General features: G+C 54.7%; 2 protein-coding genes across 3 annotated transcripts in view; one reads left to right on the top strand and one right to left on the bottom strand.

Annotated features, from left to right (window-relative positions):
* LHX2 (LIM homeobox 2) overlaps positions 1-24,044 on the bottom strand; it is a 32,233-nt gene extending 8,189 nt beyond the window's left edge. The window contains exons 1-4 of one of the 2 annotated variants that reach the window (XM_060608716.3): positions 23,928-24,044; positions 9,784-9,986; positions 8,392-8,795; positions 2,537-2,742 (exon numbers count right to left, since the gene is read on the bottom strand). In XM_060608716.3, coding sequence (XP_060464699.1) covers positions 2,537-2,742; positions 8,392-8,795; positions 9,784-9,983 — 810 coding nt within the window. In that variant the 5' untranslated portion in view covers positions 9,984-9,986; positions 23,928-24,044. Of the gene's footprint in view, positions 1-2,536; positions 2,743-8,391; positions 8,796-9,783; positions 9,987-11,513; positions 11,755-23,927 lie in introns of those variants that run through there. The other variant, XM_060608715.3, reaches the window with a different exon arrangement.
* LOC132662961 (uncharacterized) lies at positions 11,641-16,660 on the top strand. The gene is made up of 2 exons (XM_060608718.3): positions 11,641-15,441; positions 15,918-16,660. Exon 1 carries the CDS (start codon positions 12,263-12,265, stop codon positions 12,977-12,979), a length of 717 nt encoding a protein of 238 aa, XP_060464701.3. The 5' UTR covers positions 11,641-12,262; the 3' UTR covers positions 12,980-15,441; positions 15,918-16,660.
* Positions 24,045-25,773: the final 1,729 nt, after the last annotated feature.

Below are 25,773 nucleotides of genomic sequence, written 5' to 3'. Positions count from 1 at the left end.
GGGATTGTAGGGGAGGAAGGCTCAGGGCAAGCATTCACCCAGGTCCCTCTGGTGAACCTTCCCTTAAACAAAGAACAGTTAGTTCTTCCTCTGGTCTCCAACAGAACGCCCCTCCCAACTGATCACACTGCGGAGAAACCGAATGTGGGTCTGTCTCTATAGCTAATAGGTGAGTTTCTTCTGGGTCAGGACTGTGGTTCATTCATCTCTGTGTCTCCAAGGCCAATAGATATTGGCACCCCACGGTGCCAACAGATATTTGGCCAGATGAAAGAATGAGAGACAACGATACTGGAAATCCGATTTGTTCCTAAATCAGGTAACCAAGCCTCTTGCCTCAAAGGCCAGCAGAGTGTGGCTCCTTATGCGGATTCAGACTCAACAATGGACACAGTCTCTATCATTTAGTCAGGATACCAGGGAGAGGTATATGTCCTAATGGTGCCCATTATATAGGTGAGAAAGCTATGGCTCAGAGAGGGTAATTAATTTGTTTAAAATGCACAGCCAGCGAGTGAGTAGAGGGACAGAACTGAACCCAGGCCCTCCTGAACCGAGCTCTCTGCTTGACTCCAAGTGCCTGCTCCTGTCCTGGCCTGATTCACCAAATGGCTCCCACCAACATGCCATAAGGGGCTCTAGAGAAGGGAAGGGACAAAGTATCCTAATAACCAGAGAAGAGGCTGATGACCAGATTCGCCCAGGGCTGAGGAATGGCGCTGGGGGGGGGGGGGGGGGGAGGGGGGGTAGGGGTGGTGCCAAGAAGGGTCCCCAGACCTAACCCAAGAAGGTAAAGTCCAAGGGAAATGGACAAGGGGGAATCTGAGACCCAGTCAGGCGCAGCAAGGTCCTCGCCCCTTCTCAAGCCCAGGCCAGAGGGACCCCTCAGACAAAAGGGACGCAAGGAGGGGAGCGTCCCACAAGGAGCAGAACCCCGGAGGTAGGGGGCGGGCCCAGAGAGGCGCATCGGCGCCCCATTGGCCAGCACTCAACTCCCTCAGCTACGTCATTGAGCCCTCCAGACACGGGCTCCCCTCGCGTTGCGCAGGGGTGCAGGCCCGACTACAGGAATCTACCAACCAGCGCGCCCCAGTCACAGTCCATCCCGCGCAGCCATCACACCCAAAATGCTTCCCCGCCCCCCATGACATACTCGCAGGAGATCTTAGGGTGACTGCGTAGCCCTTGGTTTCCATTATCGTCATTCTCACTACACACACCCCCATCCCCGCAGTGTTGCAGTCCCCCAGCCCTAAGTCCCCAACCACCTGGGGCTGGAGGGGGAGATCAGACTGGCCTGGACTTGAATCTCAGTACCTCCCCTTCAGTTGTGAGACTCTGGTCAGATCTTCCTCTCTCGATTTCCTCCCCGCCAAATGTAAATTGCTCTCCCCACAGCCACAGGTTCTAAAGAATAAACTGGTTACACTGTGCTGTAAAGAAAGATGCTGTCCCACCTTATCGCTGTACAGATGGGAAAACTGAAGTCCAGTGACCAGAAGAATCGTTCCTGCTACTTAATACCAGTTGACTTATTAACCTAGCTCATGTTATTCTTAGCTACCATCCACTGAGCAGGTAAGCGTTAGCTACGGTGGTGGACACTTCCTCATCTCAACGGCTCCTCAAATAAGCCTGCAGCGAGATAATTTCTTGTGTCCGTTTCACATGTGAGGGAACTGAGGCCCAGAGGGGTTAAATGATTTGCCCAGGACTGTGAAACGAGTAACAGGAAGAGCTAAAGATTTGAGAAGTGCTAGTCCAAATCCCTGCCATGAATCTGGGTCAAACAGGAGCCTGGGACTCCCCAAACTGGGCTTCTTAACGTCTCTGAGGTAGGGACAGGACCTTCAAAGTCTAGGGAAAGCTCTGGATCCTCTATCCGGAAAGCGCCCTCACATACAAGTGCAATTCTGCGCAGTTTCAGAGGTGCCCATCTGCCTCCAGCTCCCTGCAGGCAGATGAGCCTCCCGGGCCCACCCAGGGGATCAGCCCACACCACCCCCCCCAACCTTGCTTCTGGGAGAGTCTAAGAAACAACAAAGAGACAGAAGAAAAATCTAGAGAAAGAAAGAGAAACTGGAGACGGCAAGTCAGGAAAAGAAGCAGAAGGAGGGAAGAGCTAACGGCAATTAGCTTGGACAGCCATCCTGGGATGCGCTGCGTTTATCTGAAATGCTTGAACCTTTTACTACATGAACATATTTGAGTGTCACTCTAGTAATAAAGAGCAACTAAGAAGTGTTTACAAGAAAGAAAGAGGCTGAGTGTAGAGACAAAGAGGAAGAGGGACACATACACAAAATAGAAAGATTAGACAAAAAATTGGAAGAGAAGAGGAAAAGTTAGAAAGAAAAAAAATCCCTGAAATACAGCTAGAGTCTGAGGAGGTAGAGAAAGGGTAGAGAATGACAAAGAGAAGGGCACACATAGAAGGGAAGGTCCTTCCAAAGCCCATGGCAGCTACGGGGTTCCGCCGCAGGCCCTGCAGGCCCCGGGTGCCCCCGCCCTCAGCCCCTGTCCCGGCCCAGCTGACCTGGAGGACCCGTTTGGTGAGGCCCGTCTTTTGCGCAAGCTGCTTCAAGTCCTTGGCGTCGGGGTTGTGGTTAATGGCAAAGTAAGACTTCATGGTCCGAAGCTGGTGGTGCTTGAAGGAGGTGCGCATGCGCTTTGTCTTCTGGCTGCTCGGGTAGGGCTGGTCGCGGTCCAGGTGCTCCGCGTCGTTCTCGTTGCAGCTCAGCGCTGGGGAGGGGACGCAGAGGCGGCGGGTGAACCTCCTGACCTGCCCCCTACACCGCCCCACCTGCCACCAAATGCTTCTAGCCGCAGGACCACACAGCGTGAACTGCACCGCGCTGAGGTGAAAATATTATCCCCATCTTCTAGATCTATAGGAGAATCTGAGGCTCCCCGAGAGCCACCTGCCCGAGTCACTCAGCTAGGAAATGGCGGGATTCAAACCCAGCTCTAAGAGAATCCAAAAACCATTCTGTGCCATCGTGTCAGAATAATAACCAACAGCTACAACTTGTTGATGGCTATTCGACTCCAGATGGATGATGTGCGTAAAGGCTTTATATATTTTCACTGAATCCTTAAAACAACTCTAAGAGCCTAGCATTATTTCCTCCTTTTTACAAACGTTGATTAGAAACGGGAGTCACTTGACTTGAATACAGAGCAGTGTTCAGGACTCCCGCGCCCACACTCTTCCTGTTTCCCCCTGCACTCTCTAAGGAGGGAGGCTGTCTCCCCCGACAGTGTCCGGCACCCGGCACCTGAAAGTGGATGACTGACTGACATCTCTCCACTCACCCTGATTTCACCCTCATCGGTTCCCCAAACCAGAAGTTCTGGATGACACTGGGCCGCCGGCACTGGGCTAAGGTCGGAAATTGTATCTTGCAGTTTAATCCTGATCCTCACCACTGCCCTGGGAAGTACTTGTTTTCCAGTTATACAAATGGGCTGAAGGGGCCAGAGAGGTTAAGCGATCTCTAGAAATCTCACGGAGTGGTAGGATTCTAACCCGAAAGAGAAGGAAGTTGGAGGAAGAAATTGACATGTATCTGACACCCAGGGTATGCTTTTGGCTTTACATACATCATAGGGCCTTCACTACTGCTCCAAGAGGTGGCTACTGCTTTTCATCCCATTTTTGAGATGAGGAAACTCCTGCGAAGGGAAATGAAGCCATGTGTACACAGCCACACCACTGGTAAGGGCTGAGCCTAGATTCAGTATTGCAGTCCTTGCCCGTTTCCTTCCACCACGCCACAAAGGCAGGCAAAGATGACACACGACTCTTTGGGGAGCCGGTCCCCATCCAGAAGGGGCCCAGCTGGGGCCTGGCTGCCAATGCCTGGAAGGCAATGGGGGTGAGGGACAGGGGTGGAAACCTAAGGCCTCAGAAAGTTGCTTGGTAACCCGGTGCCTGATGGGGACATCAAGAACTCCAAGATTCCTTCATCACATCCCCAGCCATCCTACATGTAAAGTCTTGGTTTGGGGAAAACCTCAGAGGAGATCAATTCAGTCCCCTTAAAGCGGACAACTGGGAATATGTCTTGTGCCCCATCACATGCCCGTAACAGAGCTGCTAGACTTAGCAAATAAAAATGCAGGACATCCAGTTAAATCTGAATTTCAGATAAACAATGAACAGTTTTTTAGTACGGCTCTAATTTTGCATGGGACATACCTCTACTGAAAAATTAATTTGCTGTTTACCTAAAATCCAAATATTGCATTGGAGACAATTACACTAAAAAATTACTCATGTATTTAAAATTCAAATATTGCACTGGATACTCACACTAAAAAATGTATTTGTTGTTTACCTGAAATTCAAGTGTAACTGGATGTCCTGCATTTTATCTGGCAAAACCACTTCAGAAGTATTCCCGATCTCCTGGTGACCTACTCCACCCACTGCTCAGGTGGGGATCAGTCCCTTGCAGAAAGAATTTGCAAGATGCTGGTCTTGTCACAAATCTTGAAGCTGTCAGCAAGTGGCTACACTTCCTAAGCGTCCCTTCCCACATGCACCCAGGCACCCAAGTCCCCCACCAGGGCTGTACTCCCACTGAGAGCGCCCAGGGTGAAGAACAGGGGTCCAGCAATTTAAAAGGGATCAGAAAATGACTCCAAACAGAATCCATGGAAACTGCCCTGCCCCCACTGCAGGGAGCGACCCTCTCCTTGCCCCCAGTCCCCAGCTCCACGGGGGGGGGGGGGGGGGTGCAGGCCTCCCCACGGGGGATCTGTGGGCCCATCCCTCTGCCCAGTCCCCGCCTGGGCCTTGCTGCTCTTAATGAGCTCCGTGGGGACCCCGGCGCCCCATTCACCCAAGGGACGTGCCCTGAGTGCGGCCTAGATGGGAGGAGGTAGTTTGGGGGAGGGAGACAGAAAGGGCACAGAAAGGAGAGAAAGACACAGAGGTAGAAAGACAGACAGAAGGGAGAGAGAGTAAAGGAGAGGGGGGAGGGAGGGGAGGTGGACAGGGCCAGGAAGAAAGAGAGGAGAGACGGAGGGAAAGGAAACAGTGGAGATGGGGAGAACCGGAGAGAGACAGCTACAAAGACAGAAAAAAAATCAGGAAAGACACAGAGAGAGCCTGAGGGGACAGCGAGGCCTGGAAAAAAAGGAGGACTGTGTGGTGGAGGGCCCAGGTTAAGGAACAGAATCCCGGATCTCAAGGAAACCAGGTCCCTTCGGGGAAGCGTATTCCAGAGCCGTTACTGGCCGGGGAGTGGCGAAAAGGGGAGAGAGGGGAAAAGAGGGGAGGGCAGAAAAGGAGCTGGCCCAAGATTGGGAGGCCGAGGTGGCCAGTGGCCCGGGCAGGGGGGCTGCGCTGGGGGAGTGAAAGCAGCCGGGAAGCAGCCGTTGGGTCCAGATTTGTCCGGTACCCCAGGCGCCCTCACTCCCGCCTCCCTCCCCGCGCCCCGGCTGGGTCGAGATTCCCCAAGATCGGATCCGGGGAGGAGCAAGGGGCTGAGGGGAGGGGGAGGAACAGGCTTTCTCTCTCCTTTTTTTTTTTTTTTTCCTCTCAATTAGGCCGATTCAATGGAGCTAAAGAGCTCGTAAAATCATGAATAATTTACTCGTGATCTGTTATTAACCCATCGGGTTTCGAGCTCTTGTCGCTGGGACTGAACCTGTAATCAAATCTGACTTCGCCTCATTTTACTAAAGACGAGATTGTAGGTTCAATTGTCTAAATAATGGATTGGAATCAAATCAGTAATTACGCCGCCAGGCACACACACAAAAAGCTGGGGCTGGGGGAGGCCCGGGCGTCCGGCCGGTCCGCGCGGGACTCCCGCGGCCGTGGCTTACAAACCCCGGCGCAAAGTGCGCGGCCCGGGCCTCGTCCGCGCCCCGGCCCGCTGGCAACCCCGCTCAGGGGTTTCCTTCTGCCTCTGGGACCGGGGCTGCGCTCTCGGACCCGAGGGGCAGCCGGAGCAGGGCTGCCGCGGCCACCGCCCCGGAAGGACTTTCCGACCCTGCGGCCCCGCCGCTTTGGCTGCCCTTCCCCAGGCGGCGGGCTGGGCGCACCGACGGCCGTCCCTCCCCAGTCTGCCCGAGCTCGCCGCCCTGGAATAAGGTGCCGCCGCTCCGCCACCCGACTGGCCCACAGAGCGAAGGGCTTTGCAAGGGGTCGGTGTAGCTGGGCTCCCGGGTGTGGGACACTCACACCAGCAAGCTCGTGTCCTCAACGGTCAGAAACACGCACACACGCTCTTGCCCATACACACGACCCGCAGTGCACCCTCCACCCTCCACGGTGCCCTTTCCAGCCGCCCCACGGCCCACACTGCGGCCATTTCTCTCCTGCCCGGTGCGGGGAGAGGAGGAGAACGGCAGCCAGACCCGGGGAGGCCTGGCTGGGCCCGGCGCGGCCAGGCAGGCGCCCCCTTTTCCCAACCCGGCCCCGGGAGCCCCGAATACGCGAGCAGCGCGGCCACCGCCGCCGGCGCGCCGTGTGCGGTTTCTTCCGCCTGAGTCAAGGCCAGAGACGCGCGCCGGGAGAGAGAAAAAGACCGGAACAGAGAAACCCAGACAAAAACACACAGAGGGAGAGAGACAGAGAGAAAGGGGGATCGAGAGAGTTGAAAGGTAAAAAAGAGAGAAGGGTCAAAGAAAAACAAAAAACAAAAACCGAGGAGATGGCATGGGTGGGGAATGCCTTGCAGTGGTGTCAGATCCCTTGAAACTCAGCCTCCAGTCACATCTTCTCGCTCGGTGCCGCCGGACCTCGCCAGCGAAGGCGGCAGAGCAGCAAGAAGCACAAATAAATTTCTGAAACTCTTCTGCCTTTCAATTCCAAACCCAGTTGCAAACCTGCCTACCTAGAAAAACATGATCCCACTCCCCACGCGCTCTGCGGCCGAGTCAGCCTGCTGCTTCCTACTGGGGGCCGACCCCATTTGATAAATAGACGTGGCTTTGTTTGTGGGGGGGGGGGGACCCGGCCTGGACCCGATTTAGTTTATTTTCAGGGTGCTGAGAGATGAAGGATGGAAGTTTTTGAGAGCCGGCATCTCCGGCAGAACCTTCGACAAATCTTTAACCTGCCGCCACAGACCTGTCTGCGGCCACTTCACCATGTACCAGACTGGGGGCTGCATTTTCCTCCCAACTCCACATACTGAGACACATACACCCATCCATCTTCCAACAAGCAACTTCGCTGGATCGAACAGGGGACAACCCCCACCCCACCCTGCCCCTGGCTGAATTTTCCTCCCCAGCCAGCTCAGATTTTTAAAGATCAAAATAACCCTGACTTCCCCACGCTGCCCTCTCCCCCCAATCCTGGGTTTTTGTTTTGTTTTGTTTCCACTTGCGCATTAGACTAAGGGGAAAAGGAGGAAGAAAACAAAATCCCGGAATCCGATTCTGTCGCAAACGAAAGAAAGAAAATAATTGCAAATAAACTCTATCTAGTTCAGAAGCCCGGGGAGTCATAAACCTTTCCCGGCCTTGCAGACGTCGGGCAGATGTTGACGGTTCAATTTGCCGGGCCCCAGAACCTCCACAGCTGTCCAGAGCAGCAGGGAGGGGTGCGGGAGGGGGCAGAGCCTCTCCTGGAAAGGCTTGGGGTTCTGAGATGCCGGAAATGTGAAACGAGCCCTCCACCCGACTCCGTGAGAGGCCAGGCCTACTCCGGTCTTCTCATCCCCGGGCGCCGGCCTCCAAGGGTCGCCGCTCTCATCCCAGCACCCCGCTGGCGCCCAGAACTCCGAGGAAGGAGCCCGGGGAAAACTGAGACCTGGCGGAGCAAGAGGATCCCCCCCCCCCCTCCCCCGGGCACAGTGACCTGCTCTTGTTCATAAGGGTCCTGGGCCCAAGTTTCCGGAGCCTGCTGCCCTCAGTACATTTCACCTGACAGGCCCAACGCCAGGCCCAGCAAGTTACCCCAGGCCACCACCAGTCCTTTCTCTTGGGACCGTCGCTGCCCTGCCTCCTTCATCCATCGCCCCAGCTCCCTGTCCTCAGCCCTGCCAACCCAGAGCCTGTTTGGTGCCGGCTCCTCCTTGCTTTCTCTATCCTCACGCTTTCTGACCAACAAAGTGGGGGAAAGGCCCAAACCAAAAAACTGCCTCTAAAAATTTTCTCAGCGACGAGGCCCTGCACCGGGGTCAGCAAGACTCTAATGCACCTTCTCCTTCCACCCCAGCCGAGTGTGCGGAGGCTGGAGCCGAGGAGCCTAAACGTCCCTTCTGCTAGGTCCTGTGGCACCTAGGGTCTGGGGAATCTAAGGACTAGAGTACCCAGAGTGATATATACATATGCGTATCACACTGAGATTCACTCTGGCTTCAGGCGGTGGTCAGCCACGCACTTTCCCCCAACCCGACGGGGGCGCTCGGTGCGCCTCGAACTCACCAGCGTTGTAGGCCGCCAGATCCGCCCCGGGGCCGGGGCTCTTGCGCTTCCTCGGCCGCCCCTTCTGCACCGTGCCCACGCCATTGTAGTAGGGAAGACCCAGCGGATTGGCCCCGGCTGCGCCCAGCCCGGCGCTCTTGGCCGCCGCCGCTGCGGCCGCCGCCGCCGCCACGTCGGCGTGGTTGAAGTGCGCGGGGTACTCGCCCTGCAGCAGCGCTTCGAAGTGCAAGCGGCAGTAGACCAGGCTGTCCTTCATGCCGAAGTGGTCACCCGTGGTCAGCATCTTGTTACACGTGGTGCATGTGAAGCAGTTGAGGTGATAAACCAAGTCCCGAGCGCGCATCACCATCTCCGAGGCCGAGATGCCCAGGTGGCAGCGGGCGCAGCGCTGCACAGAGAACCGCCTGTAGGGACCATGGAGGGAGGGACTGTGGGGACACACGGTTGGGTACCCCCCATATCCCTCCTCCAGGTGCCGCTGCTGCCACGGGGGGAGATCTACTCCTTAAAATGGGAACCAGTCTTAAGTTGGAGGATGGGGAAAGAGGGAACTAGATTTTGGCCCAGGTCTTGTCCTACCCTAAAATACAGTTTCCCTTAAGCATATGTATGTCCACAATGCTTCGACCTTACCCAGAGTCTGGGCAAGCCCCAGGAAAGCCTTTGCTTGGGAACGCAGGGAGAGGGGGACTACCCACTTACCCTTTCTCAACCTTTACCCCTGCCCTCCATACCGGTACCTGACAATCCTACAGACTTTTGTAATTTGGCAGGGGGGAGGGGGGAACAGAGACAGGGAAAAAGAGAGAGGGGAAGGGAGAAAGAAGAGAGAGAGAGAGAAAGAGAGAGAGAGAGAGAAGGAATATAAACAGACCCTAACCCTAAACCAGAGGGGAGAAACAAGAAATTTGCAGCCTGTTAGTGACTCTGGCTCTTTAACCCTACAGGCAGCTTTCACCCCCATCTCCACGAAAGACCCGGAAACGCACCCAACTGATCCCCCAGCTCTCCCTCCAACTTTGTCGCACACCAGCCCAGGCTGCCTGGGCTTGGGGTGGGGGGGGAGGTGGTGCTGCCTGTTTCTGTTCTCTCTGCTTGACCCAAGAAACTTCAAAGGGAGAGGGGTGCAAAGACCCCCCCCCCAACCCAAGCTTATTTATGGTCTAAGCTCAGAAGAGAGCCCTTTACTCTGGGTCCCTATAGTTCTCAGACCTTTCCAGGAGTTCCCTCAAATTCCTGTTTGAAAAGGTTGTCACCCCATTTGTACTGGCTTGGAGAAGGGGGGACCCAGGTGGGGAACCCTCCCTTGGGACTGGAGGCCAAGAAGACCGGGTCAGATTGTGTCTGAGAATAGGGGGTCCTGGGGGGCAGAGGGTCCTGAGTTGGGGGTACCTGTAGTAGTCTTCCTTGCAGTAGATGCTCCCATCCTTGCTGAAACAGGTGAGCTCCGACTCCAGGTTGAGCTTGCACTCGCAGCACTTGAGGCAGCGCATGTGCCACTGCTTGTCCACCGCCAGCAGGTAGTAGCGGTCTGAGATCTTGCCCCCGCAGCCAGCGCACAGCGCGGCTCGGTCACTGCTGATGGACGGCATGGTCTGCGGAGGGAGGGAGGCGGGAGACCGCAGCGCCTGCGTCAGCCTGCGACTTCACCACCGCTTGGAAACGGGCACCCTCAGCTCCCCCCCCCGCCCCCCCGCCCCCCCGGTTGCTCCGGCTAGCCCTAAACCCGGAGAGGGCCGCCGGGGTGTGCGGTGGCTTCCTCGTCCCCAAAAGGCCCATAGTGAGGAGGCTCAGAACCCAGGCCCGCCCACACAGCCCAAGCCGGCCACAGGCCCAGGCCTGGCTGCTGGCCTGGACGGATCTCCCTCCTTAGTTCTCCCCCTTCCTGCCCCCTCTGCCCTTTTCCCAGAAAGGCTTGGGCTGTGTTTGAGGGCTGGGGCAGCAGTGGCTACTCCAGTCAAGCCCTGCAAAAGCTCTCTCAAAACTGTTTCTTAAAGGAGCCACTCCGCGGGGCCCCAGGAAAAGGGGTAAGATGACCATTAAAAGTCCCCCTCTCTCTACACAGACTCCTCTCCTCTCAGGAGACACACAGAGTTCCTGGCCCCGAGCCCCAGTGATCTCTGGATCCGTATGCCAAAGGTTTAGGCCAGGACAGGTCGCAGCCACGTCTGCCCCTCCACTACCTTGGCCACACTGGCTGGGGCCCTCTTGGGTTCTGGGAGATGGTGAGTGGAGTGCAGAGGCACCCTCAAAGTCTCCGAGTGCAGGACAGAATGAGAGTTTAATCCAGGAAGAAGAACTCAGAAGCCGGAGGCACTGAGGCTGCTGCCCTTGCTTTCCAAGTGGAGAGGCTTCCCTCCTGCTCCCCACCTCCTCGGCCTGGCCTCTAAAGGTCACTTCTGGGCCCAACTTGGATAGCGACTGCTTGCCTGGCCCTCTGGGAGGTCTGAGGTGAGGAACTGGCTATTTGGAGCTGGGCTGGCAAAGCCAGGTGTGGAGATCCAAATGGACTCCCCTTCCACAAGAGCCAGGCCAGGGCCTGAAGTCCCAGCCCTGGCCTGGCCTGGCCAGGTCGGCCGGCCAGGAGGCCAGGGGCGTGATCAACGAAAAGCACTGGCCCAGAAGGCTTGGACCCCTGAAATTGTGCTGGGGAGGGAACTCCGATTGCCAGGAGGCGGGACGCGACTGGCCCACGCCGGCTGGAGCCCCAGTGCTCCCGTTTGGTTCGCCTTTCCCAGCGCCGCAGGCGGCGCCGCCAGCAGCTACAGCCGAGTAGTGGAGGGGAACGCGGAGCTGGCGACCAGAGGGGCCCGGTGTAGTGAGAAGAGGGCCATCCCGGGACGCGGGTAGGACTTCGCTCCCACTTCGGGAGAAATGCTCTCTTGCACCCTCGGGGTCTGAAATTTCGGTTTAAACCTTGTTTCCCTCCTCCGCCCCAGCAGCCGGGTTTCCCCCGAGCCGGGAGCTACGGGCCTTGCATCCTGTCCGCGGATCCCCAGCGCCCAGTCCCGTGCGGCACGAAGGACGCTCCCCAAAGTGCCCCCAAACTTCGGAGAGCAGAAGCGCGGACCGACCCGGCCCCGTCCCAGCTTTCAGCCCCGACCCCGCAGCCGTGCGCCTACCGTCTCCGTGTCGCCGCGGTCGATGGCGGAGCTGATGGCGGGAGCCTCGCTCTTGGCCCTGCGGTCCATCTCGTCGATGACCCCGTGCACCTCGGGGCCCGACAGACTGTGGAACAGCATCGCGGCGGGACCGGCGGGGCCGGGGGCGCGGCTCCTCCGCGGGAGGGCTTGCCCCCCGCCTCAGCTGCCTGGCGCTCCCGGCGCTAACGGGCCCGGTGCATCGCCACCGCGGCCCCGGCCCCGCCCGAGCTCGGCTGCGCCCCCAGGCCGGGCTCCGGGCCCCGGGCGCCCGCGGGCCAGGACGCCTCCCGCCGAGGCGCAGGGGCAGCTACATCGCGGGGCGCCTGGGCGGCGGCGCCAAAGCCAGGGTCACAAGGGCAAGGGGCGGGGGGGGGGGGCGGGAAGGGGGAAGCCGAGGGCAGAGGTCGGCGCCCGCCGCGGGCGCTTTCACGCCGCGGGCATCGCCCGCCCGGCTTCAGCGCCCCGGGCGCAAAGCAGGAGCGCAAACTCTGCCCGAGGCGGCGACGGCTGCGGTCGGGGCTCACTCGGGAACAGCTAGGTGCCCGCGGCGGCCCAGCTGCCTGGACCTCTCCCCTCCCTGGGGTGTGCCCCCAGCCCTAGGCGACCCGCTTAGGCGCTGGGTCGGCGACTGTAGTACGGGTTTCTCCGAAGCCAGCGAGCCGAGCCGAGACACCGAGAGAATTGAAGAGGAGGAGGAAGAGGAGGAGGAGGAGGAGGTGGTGGTGGTGATGGTGGTGGTGGTGGTGCTGGTGGTGGTGGTGGTGGTGGTGGTGGTGGTGGTGGTGGAGGAGGAGGAGGAGGAGGAGGAGGAGGAGGAGAAAAAGGAGGAGGAGCAGAGTGGGAGGTGGAGCCGCCGACCGCGGGCCCAGCCGCGCGCAATGCTCTCCAAGAGCGCGCCGAGCCCAGCCCCGGCTCTGCAGTCCGCGCCAGCCAAGCGTCCGCGCCTTTTCTACAGCCGCGCCTTACATCACGTCCTGCCGCCGCGCCATTGGCCGCCCAGCACCCCGGGCCCTGGCAGCGCGTGCTCCGGGAAGGCGGGAGACCCGAGAGGGAGGGGAGAAGCAGGAGGAGGAGAGGAGCGACGAGATGGTGGGAGCTGGTGGGCAAGGCTGGAGGGAGGGGGCGGGAGGAAGGGAGGGAGGAGGGTGAGCGCGGGGTTTGGAGTTTTTAAGCTACGAACAGTTTCCTGCGATTCTTTGGGACGGAAAATTAAACCCTCTCTCCCCGCCGTCTCCATCCTAAGAAGGCGCAGCCAGAGGATGCTTGAGGAGCTCTCACTCGGGTCTCCCCTCGGCCCAGAGCCGCCGCCTCGGGCACCGGCTGGGGAGGCTTGGGAAGGCAAGCCTGGGGCAGAGCTGCAGGAGCCTTCGGCTGCTTCCCGCGGAGCTCAGCCTTCGGCCCAGGCTCCGCGCTGCGGGTTGCGGGCGGCGGCGCAGGCCTCCTGAGGACCGGGCTGAGCCAGAGCGGCAAGAGCGAGCGGGAGCTGTTAAGACTCCGGGGAGAGGAGGGCCAGCCGGAATAGCCTCGCTCCAAGCAAGCTAGGGCCCACTTTATGGGAGCGTGTAGCTCATTCCTGCACTTCCCTGTCCCTCTGCAGCCTGGAAGAGTGGACGGGTGCATGGCTTTAGGGACTAGGAAAGGAATAGGTTCGAATCCCAGTTCTGCCATTTACGTGCAATGTAACCTTAGGCAAGTGACTTAACTTCCTTTAGCCTGTTTCTGATCTTTCCACCGAGGGCCAAGACAGCACCCTCCATACAGATGTAATGAAAAAAAAAAAAAAAAAAAAGATCATGGATTTAAAGTACCTAGAATACAGTAGGCACTCACCAAACTTTCATCACTCCCTCTTTTCTTTTTCCATCTCCCCCTATTAAAAACTTTCCTACTGCAACATACATTCAGCGTTGCTGAGGTTCCTAAAGACCACAGGCCCATCCTCTGCTGGCTGGTTGCATCATGCCACAGACCCAGCTGTTGACAGACGTCCACCCTGCCACCTGACTGCACCACTTCTCCAAGATCAACAACCCGGCCTGTGGGTAAATCTCAACTGCCACCCCAGCCCCCAGAGTTCAGGCTCAACCTAGAGTCTCTTGGGGACTCAAGGATGACACCTCGGTGTGTGGTGAAGCTGAAATTTAGAAGATAAAAAGTGACTGTGGGGAAAAACTCAGTGAGCAAGTCAGTGACAGAGTCCCATTTTCTGGGTCTGCTTTGGAGGCGGGTCAGTCTGATCTGTGCGGTTCATCTTACAGGGCAGAGATTGGGGGGGGGGGCACAAAGTCCTACCTTCTACCTACCGGACGTAACTTTCAAATATAAATATATGTGTGCTTGTACTGCCCAAGCACATGCACTAGTGTTCGTGTGTGCAAACACACATGTTCATCTCTGTTGGCATAAAATACGACCGGCAGCGATGTAGAGCTAGGGTCTACACAGACACATCAAGTGTAAGTGTCCAGTGCCAGGCGGGAGGATGCACTTGTAAACGGGTAAATTGCATGTTATACATGCAATTGCATGTTCAGACAATACTACCTAAATCATTGCGTGCGCTTCTCCGAGGCCACGTTTTGCATATTTGAAAAAACTCCTTAAATTACAAGTATGTGTGTACACGCTGCACATGCACAGATGCCCCAATGCGACGGAAGGACCATCAACCCAAAGATGCGCGCGTGCGCGAGTGTTCACACAGACGTGTGCCTTGGCGCCTGCACACGGCCCGCGCCCAGGCACGCGGACGCCTACACGTATACACAGGCATGTTTTACCGACGCATCTGGGGCACTTTCTTTCAAAGAAAGTAAGGAATGAAAACCTAATCTGGGAGTCACAGGGGTTCATCTGGAGGTCGCCCAAAGGGTAGAAAAAATTGTAACAACGCTGGAGAGGGTGTCCTTGGTGCAGCTCCGCGCCCAGGCTAGATGGATACAATACGCTTTCGAGAATTCTAGGGGCTGCTTTAGGAGGAGGGGGGCGGGTGGGGGAGGAGGAGCACTCAGCAACTCTTGCCGCGGGCTTCTCAAGAAACAGGGAAACGCACCCTGCGCCTCTTCACTCCCCCCCCCCCACAAATGTAAGTACACGATTTTACCGCCTGTCCGACCTGCAGCCCACGCCCATCCCTGACCGACCCCAAATTCCCTGGCAGTCAAGATTCCCGCCGGTGCGCCCGCTTAAGCATCCCTAGGTGTCAGGCTGGGACGCGCCCGGGTCCGCTAGAGATTCAAAAGCATCTCCCGCCGCGGGGTGGGATCTGGGTGCCCTAGCCCTGGGCTCAGAGGCGGGTAACTTTGCTAATCTCCCCCAGCGGCGGGGCAGGGCGGGGGGGACGTCGCACAACCGCTGAGCCCTGTCCGTGAAGACTAAACAAGGAAAGGAACAGGCTGTAAACACACATCCTGACACGTGAGTGACATTTACACGGTTCGAGAAGCCGCAGCCGAGGGGAAGGCAGGGGGTAGGGGGAGCAGGTAAAAGTAATATTCCGAGGCGTCGGAAACGGCGACCCCTCGACGCCCCTCCCCCAGATAGGGAAAAAGAATCCCTAAATCCCCAGAACCTGCCTTTTGTGGGAGGTGACAGGTGAACGGGATTCAGGTCTGGCTACTCACGCCGCTGCCTACCTCCCCACCATCTGCTTCCTCGCAGACAAGCAGACCCGGCGCATAATGAGGTAGCAGCCTCCAGCCGGCCACCGTGACTAACTCAGAACAAAAGCGCTCCCTCCACGCCTCTTCCAACAAAGGGGCCACCAGCCCCGGCGCTCCCCGAAGGCTGCGGGGCTCCCGGCTGCCGGCTGCGGAGCTGCCGCGCGCAAACTTCCCGGGGCTCCCGGGGCTGCCGGCGCCACGGAGCCTGGGCCGCGGAGGGAGGAAGCACATGCGGCCCAGAGAAAGTGAGGCCGGGCGGGGCGGGGGACGAGGGGGTGGGATCCGGGGAGCCGCGGAAGGAGGGTGATTGATCAGTGCGCTGTTCCCGGCGCTCGGTCCCGTTATTAGAGGCGGCCAAAGCAGGGCCACGCAATAACCTCCGAATCGCCAACTAATTGACGCTGCAGGCAACTACTTCATTGTGCGCGCTGGTTTTATGTCTTCATAGCCGGTGATTGACAAGGTGTAATTAGTCATCTCACTCGGTGATAAACATGGGCACCCTCCTCCCGCGGCATCAGGCCGTGTGTACCAGCAGAGGAAGCGATAGTTGACGCTGATATACCATTAAATCAAAATGAAGACGTTCAGAAGTGTGTGTTTGCTGTGACGCTCTGATGGTTTATTTCTCAAATACGGCACCAACAGATTTACTTGATTTGCAAGTTAACTACAACATTAACTGGTTTTATTTATTTTGCCTCTTCCTTCCTCTTCCTAGGCAGGGATGTTGCTCTTGGAGAATGTGAAGACAGTTTGCTTCTTGACAAGCGAGCGAGCGGGCGCCCAGATTTTTGCAGCCTCTCCGAGAGTCTCCCCCGAGGGAAAGGCAGGCAGAGAAATCGCCGGATTTGGGAGTCACTAGGGAAGGATTCCGCGCGGAGGGAGCCGCCCTCCTTGGCCCCAGACCGGCTGCCTAGGGCCCCCCCTTTGGGCACTGCCAGTGGATGACCTGAAACTCTGAGGATGGTCTTGGGGATTGGGGTCGGGGAAGCCTCTCGGATAATAACTGCAAATAGAAAAAGAGGCAAAAACAATTTCTTCTCTGCCTTGAAGCAGAAAGGACTGTGTTCTTAAAGCCGCTGGTTGCAGTCACAAGGCCAGTTGCCTGCCTCCGTTGCCTGCGTCAAGTGTAATGTCGCCGGTTTTTCCAGTAGCACCATTCAACAAATTATATTCCTTGCTCCCGGGAGTGGGTCCTGCTTAGGGGAGTGTGCGTGTGTGTGCGTGTGTGCGTGTGTGTGTGTGTGTGTGTGTGTGTGTGTGTCCCTCTACAGTGAGGCTGCTGTTAGAAGTGCTGGTTACTCCTTCCAGAAACCTGAAGGTTTAAATTTTAAAAGAAGAGGGAGCATTGCTCCCTGGGATTGCTATAGTCTGTCTTGACCCTAATTCTGGTTAGAGAATGGCAGGGACTGAACAAAGCCACCAACATCTGAAAGTCCACTTCGAAGGTATCACACTAGCCCCCAGGATCCGCTCCCCACCCCCCTGCTGCCCTCCAGTGGGGTAGGCTTCCTGCACTTTCCCCTTTCTAACCTCTGTCTCCTGTTTATACAGCAGAGGGATTAATGGTGGTTCTTTGCCACTGCGCAGGAATGTGGGGTTGTGGACATCTTCAAGAAAAGATGGGGTGAGGCCAAGTCACAGGGATGGCAGAAAAGCCCCGTATCTTCAACAAGGATTCCCCCCTCCCTTCCCAGGCCTGTGGGCCTCCTTCAGCAAAGAGGGGGAGTGTTTTATATTGATGTGAGAGGCTGTCAGTCAGCAGCAAATCAGCTCAGGCATGGCTACCTCTTTATGAAATCAGCTCATTGCCTTGGTCACACCTTAGAGAAAATCCGGTGGTCGCCGCTATCGATAATAAAAACTGGTGGGGCCTTAGTTGTTTCCAAGAAGAACCTCATGTCTGTGGACAGATAAATGCCCATCTCAGGCAGAGAAAGCCCAATTCTTCCTTCCCTTCTCCCTGCAGCGATCTGAACAATTCCGAAACCGCCTCCCTGGGCGTCAGCTGAGCAGGTTGGGGAACTAACCAGGGCCCTCTCTCTAGGGCCCTGTTAAATGCACAGAACTTAAAATGAAACACGAAGTGTGAATTTCAGGTTTGAACATGATGCATCAGGATACGTGGAGGCTGGCAGCCCCTTTCCTCCCTCCTGCATTTCGGTAGCAGGTATTAATATTGTATTAAATGTTATGAGGAAGTAAGGGCTGCAGAGAGGAATATGCTCAGATGCAATTTTGTCAAGGTTTTTATCTGTGATTATGATTCCAGATGTAGAAACTCCCGGAGGAGGGAAATGAGGGGCTGCTGGCGTGTGACATGTGTTTTAAGGTGTTTGGCAGTGTTTCTCAAAGTGGTGACAAAATGTTCAATTTTATTACAGCGAATCGGTAAAAAAAATATGAATACTAGGTCAGAGACGGTTCACCCCAGCAAACGGATTTACCCTTATTGATTTGGGTGGGGAAAGTTTGTATCTGGGTCCTGCTTAAATCACATTGTCAACAATGTAAATCTGTCATATCAGATTATTCTTAAAGAACACTTGTAACAAAATACACAATAGCTGATTGTATCTCCCCCACCTACTAATTTCCATGCAAAGATGTAGATTGCCCTGGGCTGGGGCACACATACACACACACACAGTAAATATTGCAACAAGATGGTCAATTTTTTTTTTTCAGCCGGTATAACTACAGCCATTCCTTGAGGGTAATTTCTTTTTAATCTAACCCAGAATACGACCCAGTCCTAGAGGGGCCATTTTGCTAATCTCACTGCCTTTTAGGTTGAAACACAAATAAACGGCAATAAATTTCTTCACACAGGGAACCACGTTTTGCTGAAAGGAAAATCAGGAAGACTTTGTGTGAAAAAAAGGGGGATGGGGGAGGAAGAAGCTGAACTCTCGACTAGCTGGCAACTCTTGTATCTACATGCATGCCCTGGAGACTGGGAGTATTTCCCACCACAGTCTTTTTTAATTTAGAGGCATCTCTGCCATCCCTCTCTGACAGCAGGATACCCCTAAACTCTTTCTAAGCGAAGGTTTCCCCATAAACATTTTATGAGCTTTACATACACTAATCGACGCGGGTGCCCAGCCAGCACTGACCATACCAGGGAATGGGTTTGGTAAACATTTCCAGAGAACAAAAAGAGGGGTTTTTGGCTAAAGATGCTGGACTTGGCTCCTCCTTGGGTCCCCAGTCATAGGATGAGAGTCTCTACACACTCGCTGTAGGCATTGTTGTATAGATCACCCTGTGTCTAGCAGACCCAGTACGTTTCTCAGCCCAGTTCACGAAGAAACCCACACATAGCGCCAGCGTCTACTTAATTTAGGCTAAAGAATGTTGATTTTGGCTTCCCAGCCACTGGCACTATTTTACCATCACAAAACATTCTAGGCTCCTAGAAGAAATTGAACCTTCCTTCGAGGTAAGAAGGTTCCTCTTCTGTGAGGTGATGTAGGATGTACGTTTCTGAGGGGAGCAGTAAGGTTGCAGGAAGGGAAAATGCTCACTGTGGCCACTATCTCTCACCCTGAACTTCCGGCAGAACCTTTCCCCTACCCCAGCCCAACTTCCCACTGGACCCATTAGCAAATCTCTACTGCTATTTGGGAAGCTGGCATTGTCTCTTTAGGCGAGGAACAGTCATTTCCCACATGTTTCAGCTGAAGCCCAGCCCCTCATGCCTCCCCCCCCCCATTTTTATTCTTCCATTAATTAAAACAACTAATGTCCCATCGATTATCTTTGCGTGAATGAAAATCATTATGGGCCCTTGCAGGTATACCGGAAATTCTGTTTGCTTAAGTATTCACACTTTGATTTCCAATAGACTCATTTTCTCAGGCATAAAGAAATTCAAACAAAACAAAACAAAACAAAACAAAAACAAAAACAAAATCTCCTGACACTTTGCAATAAGGCAGGAAGACTAGTAGTAACAAGCTTGTGTTGATCTCTTACTAGAAGTGTTCAGATGGCCCCCGTTTTAGAGCTGAATTATACTACCTGGTAAAGGATTCTAGACAGTTAAAGCAAACATTGATAGGTCATCAGACACAGGTTTTGAATTTGTGCTTGTGTTGAGTCAGATGAGCTGATCCAAATTCACTTTTACATTACTGTGCTAGTCCTCGAAAGTAAAAAAAAAAAAAAAAGGCAGGGGACAATCAGCTCTATTTGGAATTTCTCAGCTACTTGGCCATTTCAGCTTGTATCTCCATTTCTGGGGGCTGCCATAATTAGAGCAATCTATTTTGCATTTACTTCTCTTTGCAAGCACTACATTATTCACTCTTTCCTGTGCTTATTAAACAGTGCCACCTGCACCAAATTCAACAAAGCTCTTCCATCAGTCAACCCAGCTAAGGATCCCGGACCATATATTATCATTAATTGAGGCTCAATTGAATAGTTGACGATAGAGGCATGAGTAAAAGCAACACATTTTCTAGGACCTGTTTATAAAAATATTTTAAGCAAAAAGTAAAAAACAAAAACCCCCCACACATTTATTCTCCAAATTGTTATCTTTTATAAACTCATTTCATTCTCTCTGTACAGTAATTCAAGTAGCAATTAGCAAGTCTTTTAATTAATGAACTATTCCCTGTAAGTCACCAAGGTGCCTCCAGTACAAATGTCCTCCTTCACAAGGTACTAGCAAATGCAGTCAATATTTTGTCACCCAAAGCCTTCGAAGCTGACCGCCTCGATTGTCCTAAAGCTATAAAAAGGATCTGAAGACTCAGAGACAAGGCTGGGAAGCAGAAGACAATTTTCAGTAAACCAACCATGGATAGTCTGAATCCAGAGAAGGAGTGGCAGAAGGAAGGGGACCATCAGAGAGGAGAGGCAGAAAATGAATGTAGGTAGGTATCAGTGGTTAAAGAAAGACACAGAAAGTTTTGTGCAGAGATGGGACCACCTCGGCTCCAGCTATGCTATAACAAACTCTCCATCTAAATGCTGATGATTTACACATTTTTAAGAGCCTCAAACCTCACTATGCCTTGTTCTTTAAAAAGCGTCCTGCTTTGTTCAAAATACTGCTTATCTTTGGCATTGTCAACAGCTCTGCATCTGGGAGAGATTAATTAAGTGATAGGTCAGACACAATGAGGTGAAAGGGCATGTCCACCCAATCAGGACTGATTCATCCATTTCTTGGTGGATCAACTTTTTTGAGGGATGCCAATTTCAGTTCTATTTCCAGGGAGGATTTATCAATAGGAATGCCTGAGCTCCCCCAGTGAGCGGCTCTTAGCTGGAAAAGATTTTTCTACAGATAGAGAAATCTAAAATCTACACTCTGTCTTTTTAAGATGTGAAACCAAAACCTAACTATAAATTGTATGCTTAAGTTTCACTGATCTGGGTGAAGGCTGATTTTCTCGAGCATGATCCTTCTATAAAATAGCTAATTGGATGATTGCAAATAAGATTGCCAAGCAACTCAATCAAAAAAATGAAAAGTTTGCTCTCTCTCCTCCCCCTTCCCAACTATTTCTTATTACCCCTTCCTTCCAAAGTCCACTTTTAAATTCTAGAAGGCAAAAGGAGAGAAAGAGATGTGAAAGAGAGTAGGAGAGGAGGAGAGAGGGGAAAAGAATGAAAGGGAAAGGTTTTCTAGACGTCGACTGATTTTTTTTTAGACCAATTAGAGGTTATCTTTAAATCTCTATCCCTCCACCCCTTCCACACCTTTCTAAATAGATCTTTAGATTAGCGAGAAATTAGTTAATTGGAAAGGACTTGTGGCCAGTTCACCCTGTTCCTAACCAAAAAGGTTTTAAGGACCTTAGACTCCACTCCCAGAAATGACACCTTCTCCATCTCTTTAATAGCACATCAGTCTGGAGCAAAATTGTGGCTACCAGTGTGTGTGTGTGTGTGTGTGTGTGTGTGTGTGTGTGTGAGAGAGAGAGAGAGAGAGAGAGAGAGAGAGGGAGAGAGAGAAGGAAGTATACTCCCAGTCTGTGAATAAGCCTCAAATAAAGTGACTGTTTTGGGTAGACTCCCCCCCAAAACACTTGGAATATCGTTACCCTATTTGTGAACACCATTTCAAATGAAGTTCACATTTTCCAAAGTACTTGGTGGGGGGGGGGGCAGTTAAACAATGGTTTGTGTTTTTTGTAACTGACCAGCTATTTCTACTTCTCCAAAGAAATGCAGAATGCCAGTTTTTGTAACTATCCAATTCTTAAAATCATCTGGGATCCATCTATATTTATAAAACCGAGCAGAAATACTTAACAGCCTGATCAATAGCCATTGACCGTCAGTGCACCCCACACCCTAACATGCACAGCTTGATCATGTATATTTGATCATCAAAAAATTCAAAGCATCTTGCAGCACTGTATCAAGCTTCCCATAAAATAGCCTGCCTTCTTCTGTGGTCTTGAAAAGAGTGTGAGCTTCTCTCTCTTCTGCATTCATCTATCTATCTATCCATCTATTTACACACACACACACACACACACACACACACACACACACACACACACAGGCACACACACACACACACGCCCCTCCCTTCTGGAGAATTTATTGCTCATATATTTGATGAAGAACAAGGTAATTAACTGCGAGGCTGTACATCTGGGTGGCACTTCATATCCATTGCAATAATAAAACACTTTTTTCCCATTTTAGCAGAAGAAAGGCTAGTCCTGCCCACAGATTCAGAGGACCCCAGAGTCTCCGTCTGCAAAGCCTCCTTGTTATAAATCCTGCCTCCCTCTTAAGTGATGGCACGCACAATTGCACCAAGGGGCACTAAGTTTATCTGTGCAAAAGCATCATTGGGGAAGCTTGTCCCTTCTCAGACCTTCAGCATCAGCTTGTGAGGGTTTGAAATAGACGTGGCTGGCTCCTCTGTCCTCAGTCTGCTTGGCAGCAAACAGGGACAAGAGTCCAAAGGGTCTGTCTTGCAAAGGGCCACAAGTAGAAGAGGTGTATTTTGGGATCTCAAGGGCTGATGTCCTGAGCATGTGCCAGTAACCTCCAGTACCCCCAAAAAGGACCTAGCCCTGCAGACTCTTCTGATATTCAGGGGTCAGAAGGCTGGTTCTAAGTTTCTCCATAAGGTATGCCCGATCTGTCCAAGCTGCTCCAAGGGTCCAGCCCAGGAATACCAGCTGGCAAGCCTGCTCCAAGGCTACAGCACAGTCATCTAACCCCAGCTCCAGAGATCACCCTCACCCCCCTCTCCCAGCCAGTGAAACATATTACCTGCAGAACCTCCCATTTCGGGAGTCCCCTGCTCTGTATTCCGAACCGTGCCCGGGACAAATTTCTTGGGGCCCTTCCTTCTAAAAGCAGCAGCATCTGGGCTGAGGCTCCCTCCTTTATATGGGGGGGGGGGAGACTTCATATGATAATACGTGTAATATGATATGGAATGACAGAATGCATGACAGTTGCCCATAATACGGAGAAGTCAGTCAAAGGACAGAGGGGACATTTGGATAATTACCATCCATTGGCTAGTCAATCACGCGAACAGAGAGAAACTGCACAAAACCCACAATGGAGTTGGGAAACAAAAGAGACCCGAGCCAGACTCAGGATTAACCGGTCTAAAGCGATCTAAATGCTTTTGTATCTGAAGAACTGAGGCTCCCCAGTTACCCCCCCTTCCCAATCCCAGGGAACTAATTGCGGGGATCAGAGTTAAAGCTCTCTCTCTCCTTTCCCCATTCTCTTTGTAGACTGCTCACCACGCAGAAAAAAAAAAAAAAATGATTTCTCTCTCTGTGTTCATTAAACTATTTTAAAGTTAAAGGGATGGGGGAGGGAGGCTCGATGTGGCCCCTCAGCCCAGAGGCTGGGATTCTTCAGCCTTCGAAGGGGCTGGGACAGTCTCCTTGCCCTCAATTCTTTGTTTCGGGGTAAAGTCTTCCCTCCCTGCCCCTGGAAACAAATGCCCTGTTCACTGGGGAAGTTGCCCTTTGCCTGGAGGCTAACATGGATGGCTGGTACCCTGCTTTGGGTGATGAGTCCCCATAACTGGCCCCTGCACCAGAAAAACACAAGGTCCAACCCCTGGCCGAAACCTCAAATTGAGTCTGCACACTCAGAATTAAGTGGGCTAAAAAGGTGACAGAGAAGGGGATCTAGGCTTCAAAATGGGAGAGTGAGACAGAAGACGGTTGTAAATTGTAAGAGAGAACTTCCTTATAAACTGGGGAGTGAGAAAGAGGAAGAAAATCCTAAATCGGAGCAGGGAGAGAATACGCTTAATTGGGGAAAGAAACGAGGAGTCTCTTTCTGCCGGAGAAAGAGAGAGGCAAAGAGTTGAATCCTCAAAAGAGACACAGGAAAACGGTCCCATAAATTTTTAGAGACACAGAGATGAAGGCGAGAGAGGATGAGGATTCCTTGAAAGATAAACGACAAGAACAGAGATCTCTGTCCCCGAGAGCAAGACCCCCCACCCCCACCCCCACCCCCTCGCCCCCGATCCCAGGACGGAAGGACGGGTAACTACCTCACCCATTTCCCACCAGGTCCTCCCTGTGCAATTCTAACTCGTCCAAAGCCCTCCCGGCCCCGGCGGGGCTCTCGCGCGTCCCCGGCTCGGTGGCAGAGGTAGCTCCGGGTCAGAGTCCGCGGGTGCCCTCTGGGCCCCTGCGCGCGCCGCCCCCACCCCCACCCCCGCGCAGCCCCCAGACTCCTGGGGCGAGCCTCGGCGCCTCCTTACCTTTCCGAGTCCTCCGCAGCGGGTGTGGCCGGCTCTGCGGGCGGCCCCGGGCCGGGGCCGGGGGGCAGGGGGCGGGAGCGCCGGGCTGGGGGGGAGCGGCAGGGTGAGAGCTGGGGGGGCTGGCACGGTGCCCAGGGGGGGCGACGGGGCAGTTGGCAGCCCCGGGGCGTGGGGACGAGCCCGGCCCAGCCGGAGGAGGTGCGAGATGGGGGAGGTCGAGGAGGGGCGCCGGGGCCCGGGCCGGGGGGCGGGGGGCTCCAGCCTGCGGGACCGGCCCGGGAGCCGGCCGAGGCGCCGGGGAGGGAGGCCCGGCGCCCGGGCGGCCGAGGACCGGGCGCGCGGATCAGAGGGGCTGTTTTGTCGCCTCGGCTGACAAATCAATCAGGGCCCGCCGAGCCGGGGGACTGGCACCGTGTCTGCGGCGCTCTCGGCTCCCCGGCCGACCCCGCGCCGCCAGCTGCCGGCCGCCTCGAGTGGGCGCGGGCCGCGCGTCTCCGGCTGGGTTGCGGTCATTGGGCTGCGGGCGCGTGCGGCCGGGGGCGGGGGCGGGGGCGGTGGCGCGGCGCCGGGAGGGGGCGGGAGGAGGCGGCCCCGCGGCGCACCCTCCCCGGCCTCCCCCGCCCCGCCCGCCGCCGTCCCGCGCCCGCTCCGCGCGCTCTTGGGCCCCCCAGCCCCCGGTCGCTGTCACTAGCTCTGGCTGTTGGATCTGGCCGTCCCTGCCGTCCTCCCTCTGTCTCTCTTCATCTCCCGGTCTCTGTCGCGTCTCTCTGTCTGCCCTCCTCTGCCGGTCTCTCACTGTGTCCCCAGCGCTCCTGCTCACTGCGCCTCTCTTTTTCTCTTTGGATGGTGGTGCTGACTCTTACCCCTCTCCCCTCGGTCGTTCCCACCATCTTCTCCCTCTCTTCCTTCTTGCTACCTCCCCTCACTCTCCACCCTTCTCTCCCTTTGCTAGGAGGACTCGCTGTCCCTCCCTCTATCCCTTCTTGGAACGGCAGCCCGGGAATGCAGCTTAAGTCATTTCTCCGCTGAGACCTCGGACAAGTCACTTCCTCCCAGCTGCAGTGTCCTTATCTCTAAAAGGCGTTAAGCGGCTCTTGGTGGTGAGGCTGGGAGGGGCACTGGGTGGGGGGCACGCAGGAGGTGCTCAGTGACTCTGGTTTCCCCTCTCGGAGTTCATACTTACCCGGAGGCAGCAGTCACTGTGGTAGCCGCCTGGAACCAGGGCTCCTGGGGTGCCACGTGTGCCCCGCAAAACCCTTGTCGCCAGCCTTGAGGGCCAGGACGAGTACCAGAAAGCCAGTTGAGCAGAGAGAGTCAAGGGCTTTTTAGGGTCCCCAAAGTCCCTCCTGGGAAGCCTCTGTGCCACCTCTCTCCACCTCCCCAGAGCTGGAACCGACATTTCAGCCTCTGTCACCTGCTGGTTCTCCCTCACTGACACCAAGCAGAGGGGCAGTACTCTCCTGTCCTTAGACCCAAGCAGGAGAAAACCTATTTCTCCCGACTTTACACCCGCATACGTGCGCGCGCCGGCGCGCGCTCACACACACACACACACACACACACACACACACACCATGAGTGACTTTAAGTTTCAAAGATGTTTCCTGGATGGAGTGTGATTTCAGAGTCAGACAGATTCGGGGTCAAGACCACTTACCTAGTGCATGGCCTTGGGCTAGTCCTACCACTTTAAGCTTCAGTGTCCTCATCTGTAAATGGGAACAATAACTACCTCCTTTCTAGGATTATTTTAGGATTATCCGTAGTATGCATAAAGTGCCCAGCCTATAGAAGGTTATTCATTCTGTTCAACTTTTATTCAACAAATACTTATTAAGTATTTTTG

This window comes from Panthera onca, chromosome D4, assembly GCF_046562875.1.
Source record: "Panthera onca isolate mPanOnc1 chromosome D4, mPanOnc1 haplotype 2, whole genome shotgun sequence".
Taxonomy (NCBI): domain Eukaryota; kingdom Metazoa; phylum Chordata; class Mammalia; order Carnivora; family Felidae; genus Panthera; species Panthera onca.
The sequence above is the reverse complement of the archived record's forward strand: the minus strand, read 5'-3'. Positions and strand labels throughout refer to the sequence as shown.

Coding starts and splice junctions, on each gene's coding strand:
- LOC132662961 (XM_060608718.3), top strand. CDS start 12,263: ATGGTGGTGGTGGTGGTGCTGGTGGTGGTGGTGGTGGTGGTGGTGGTG.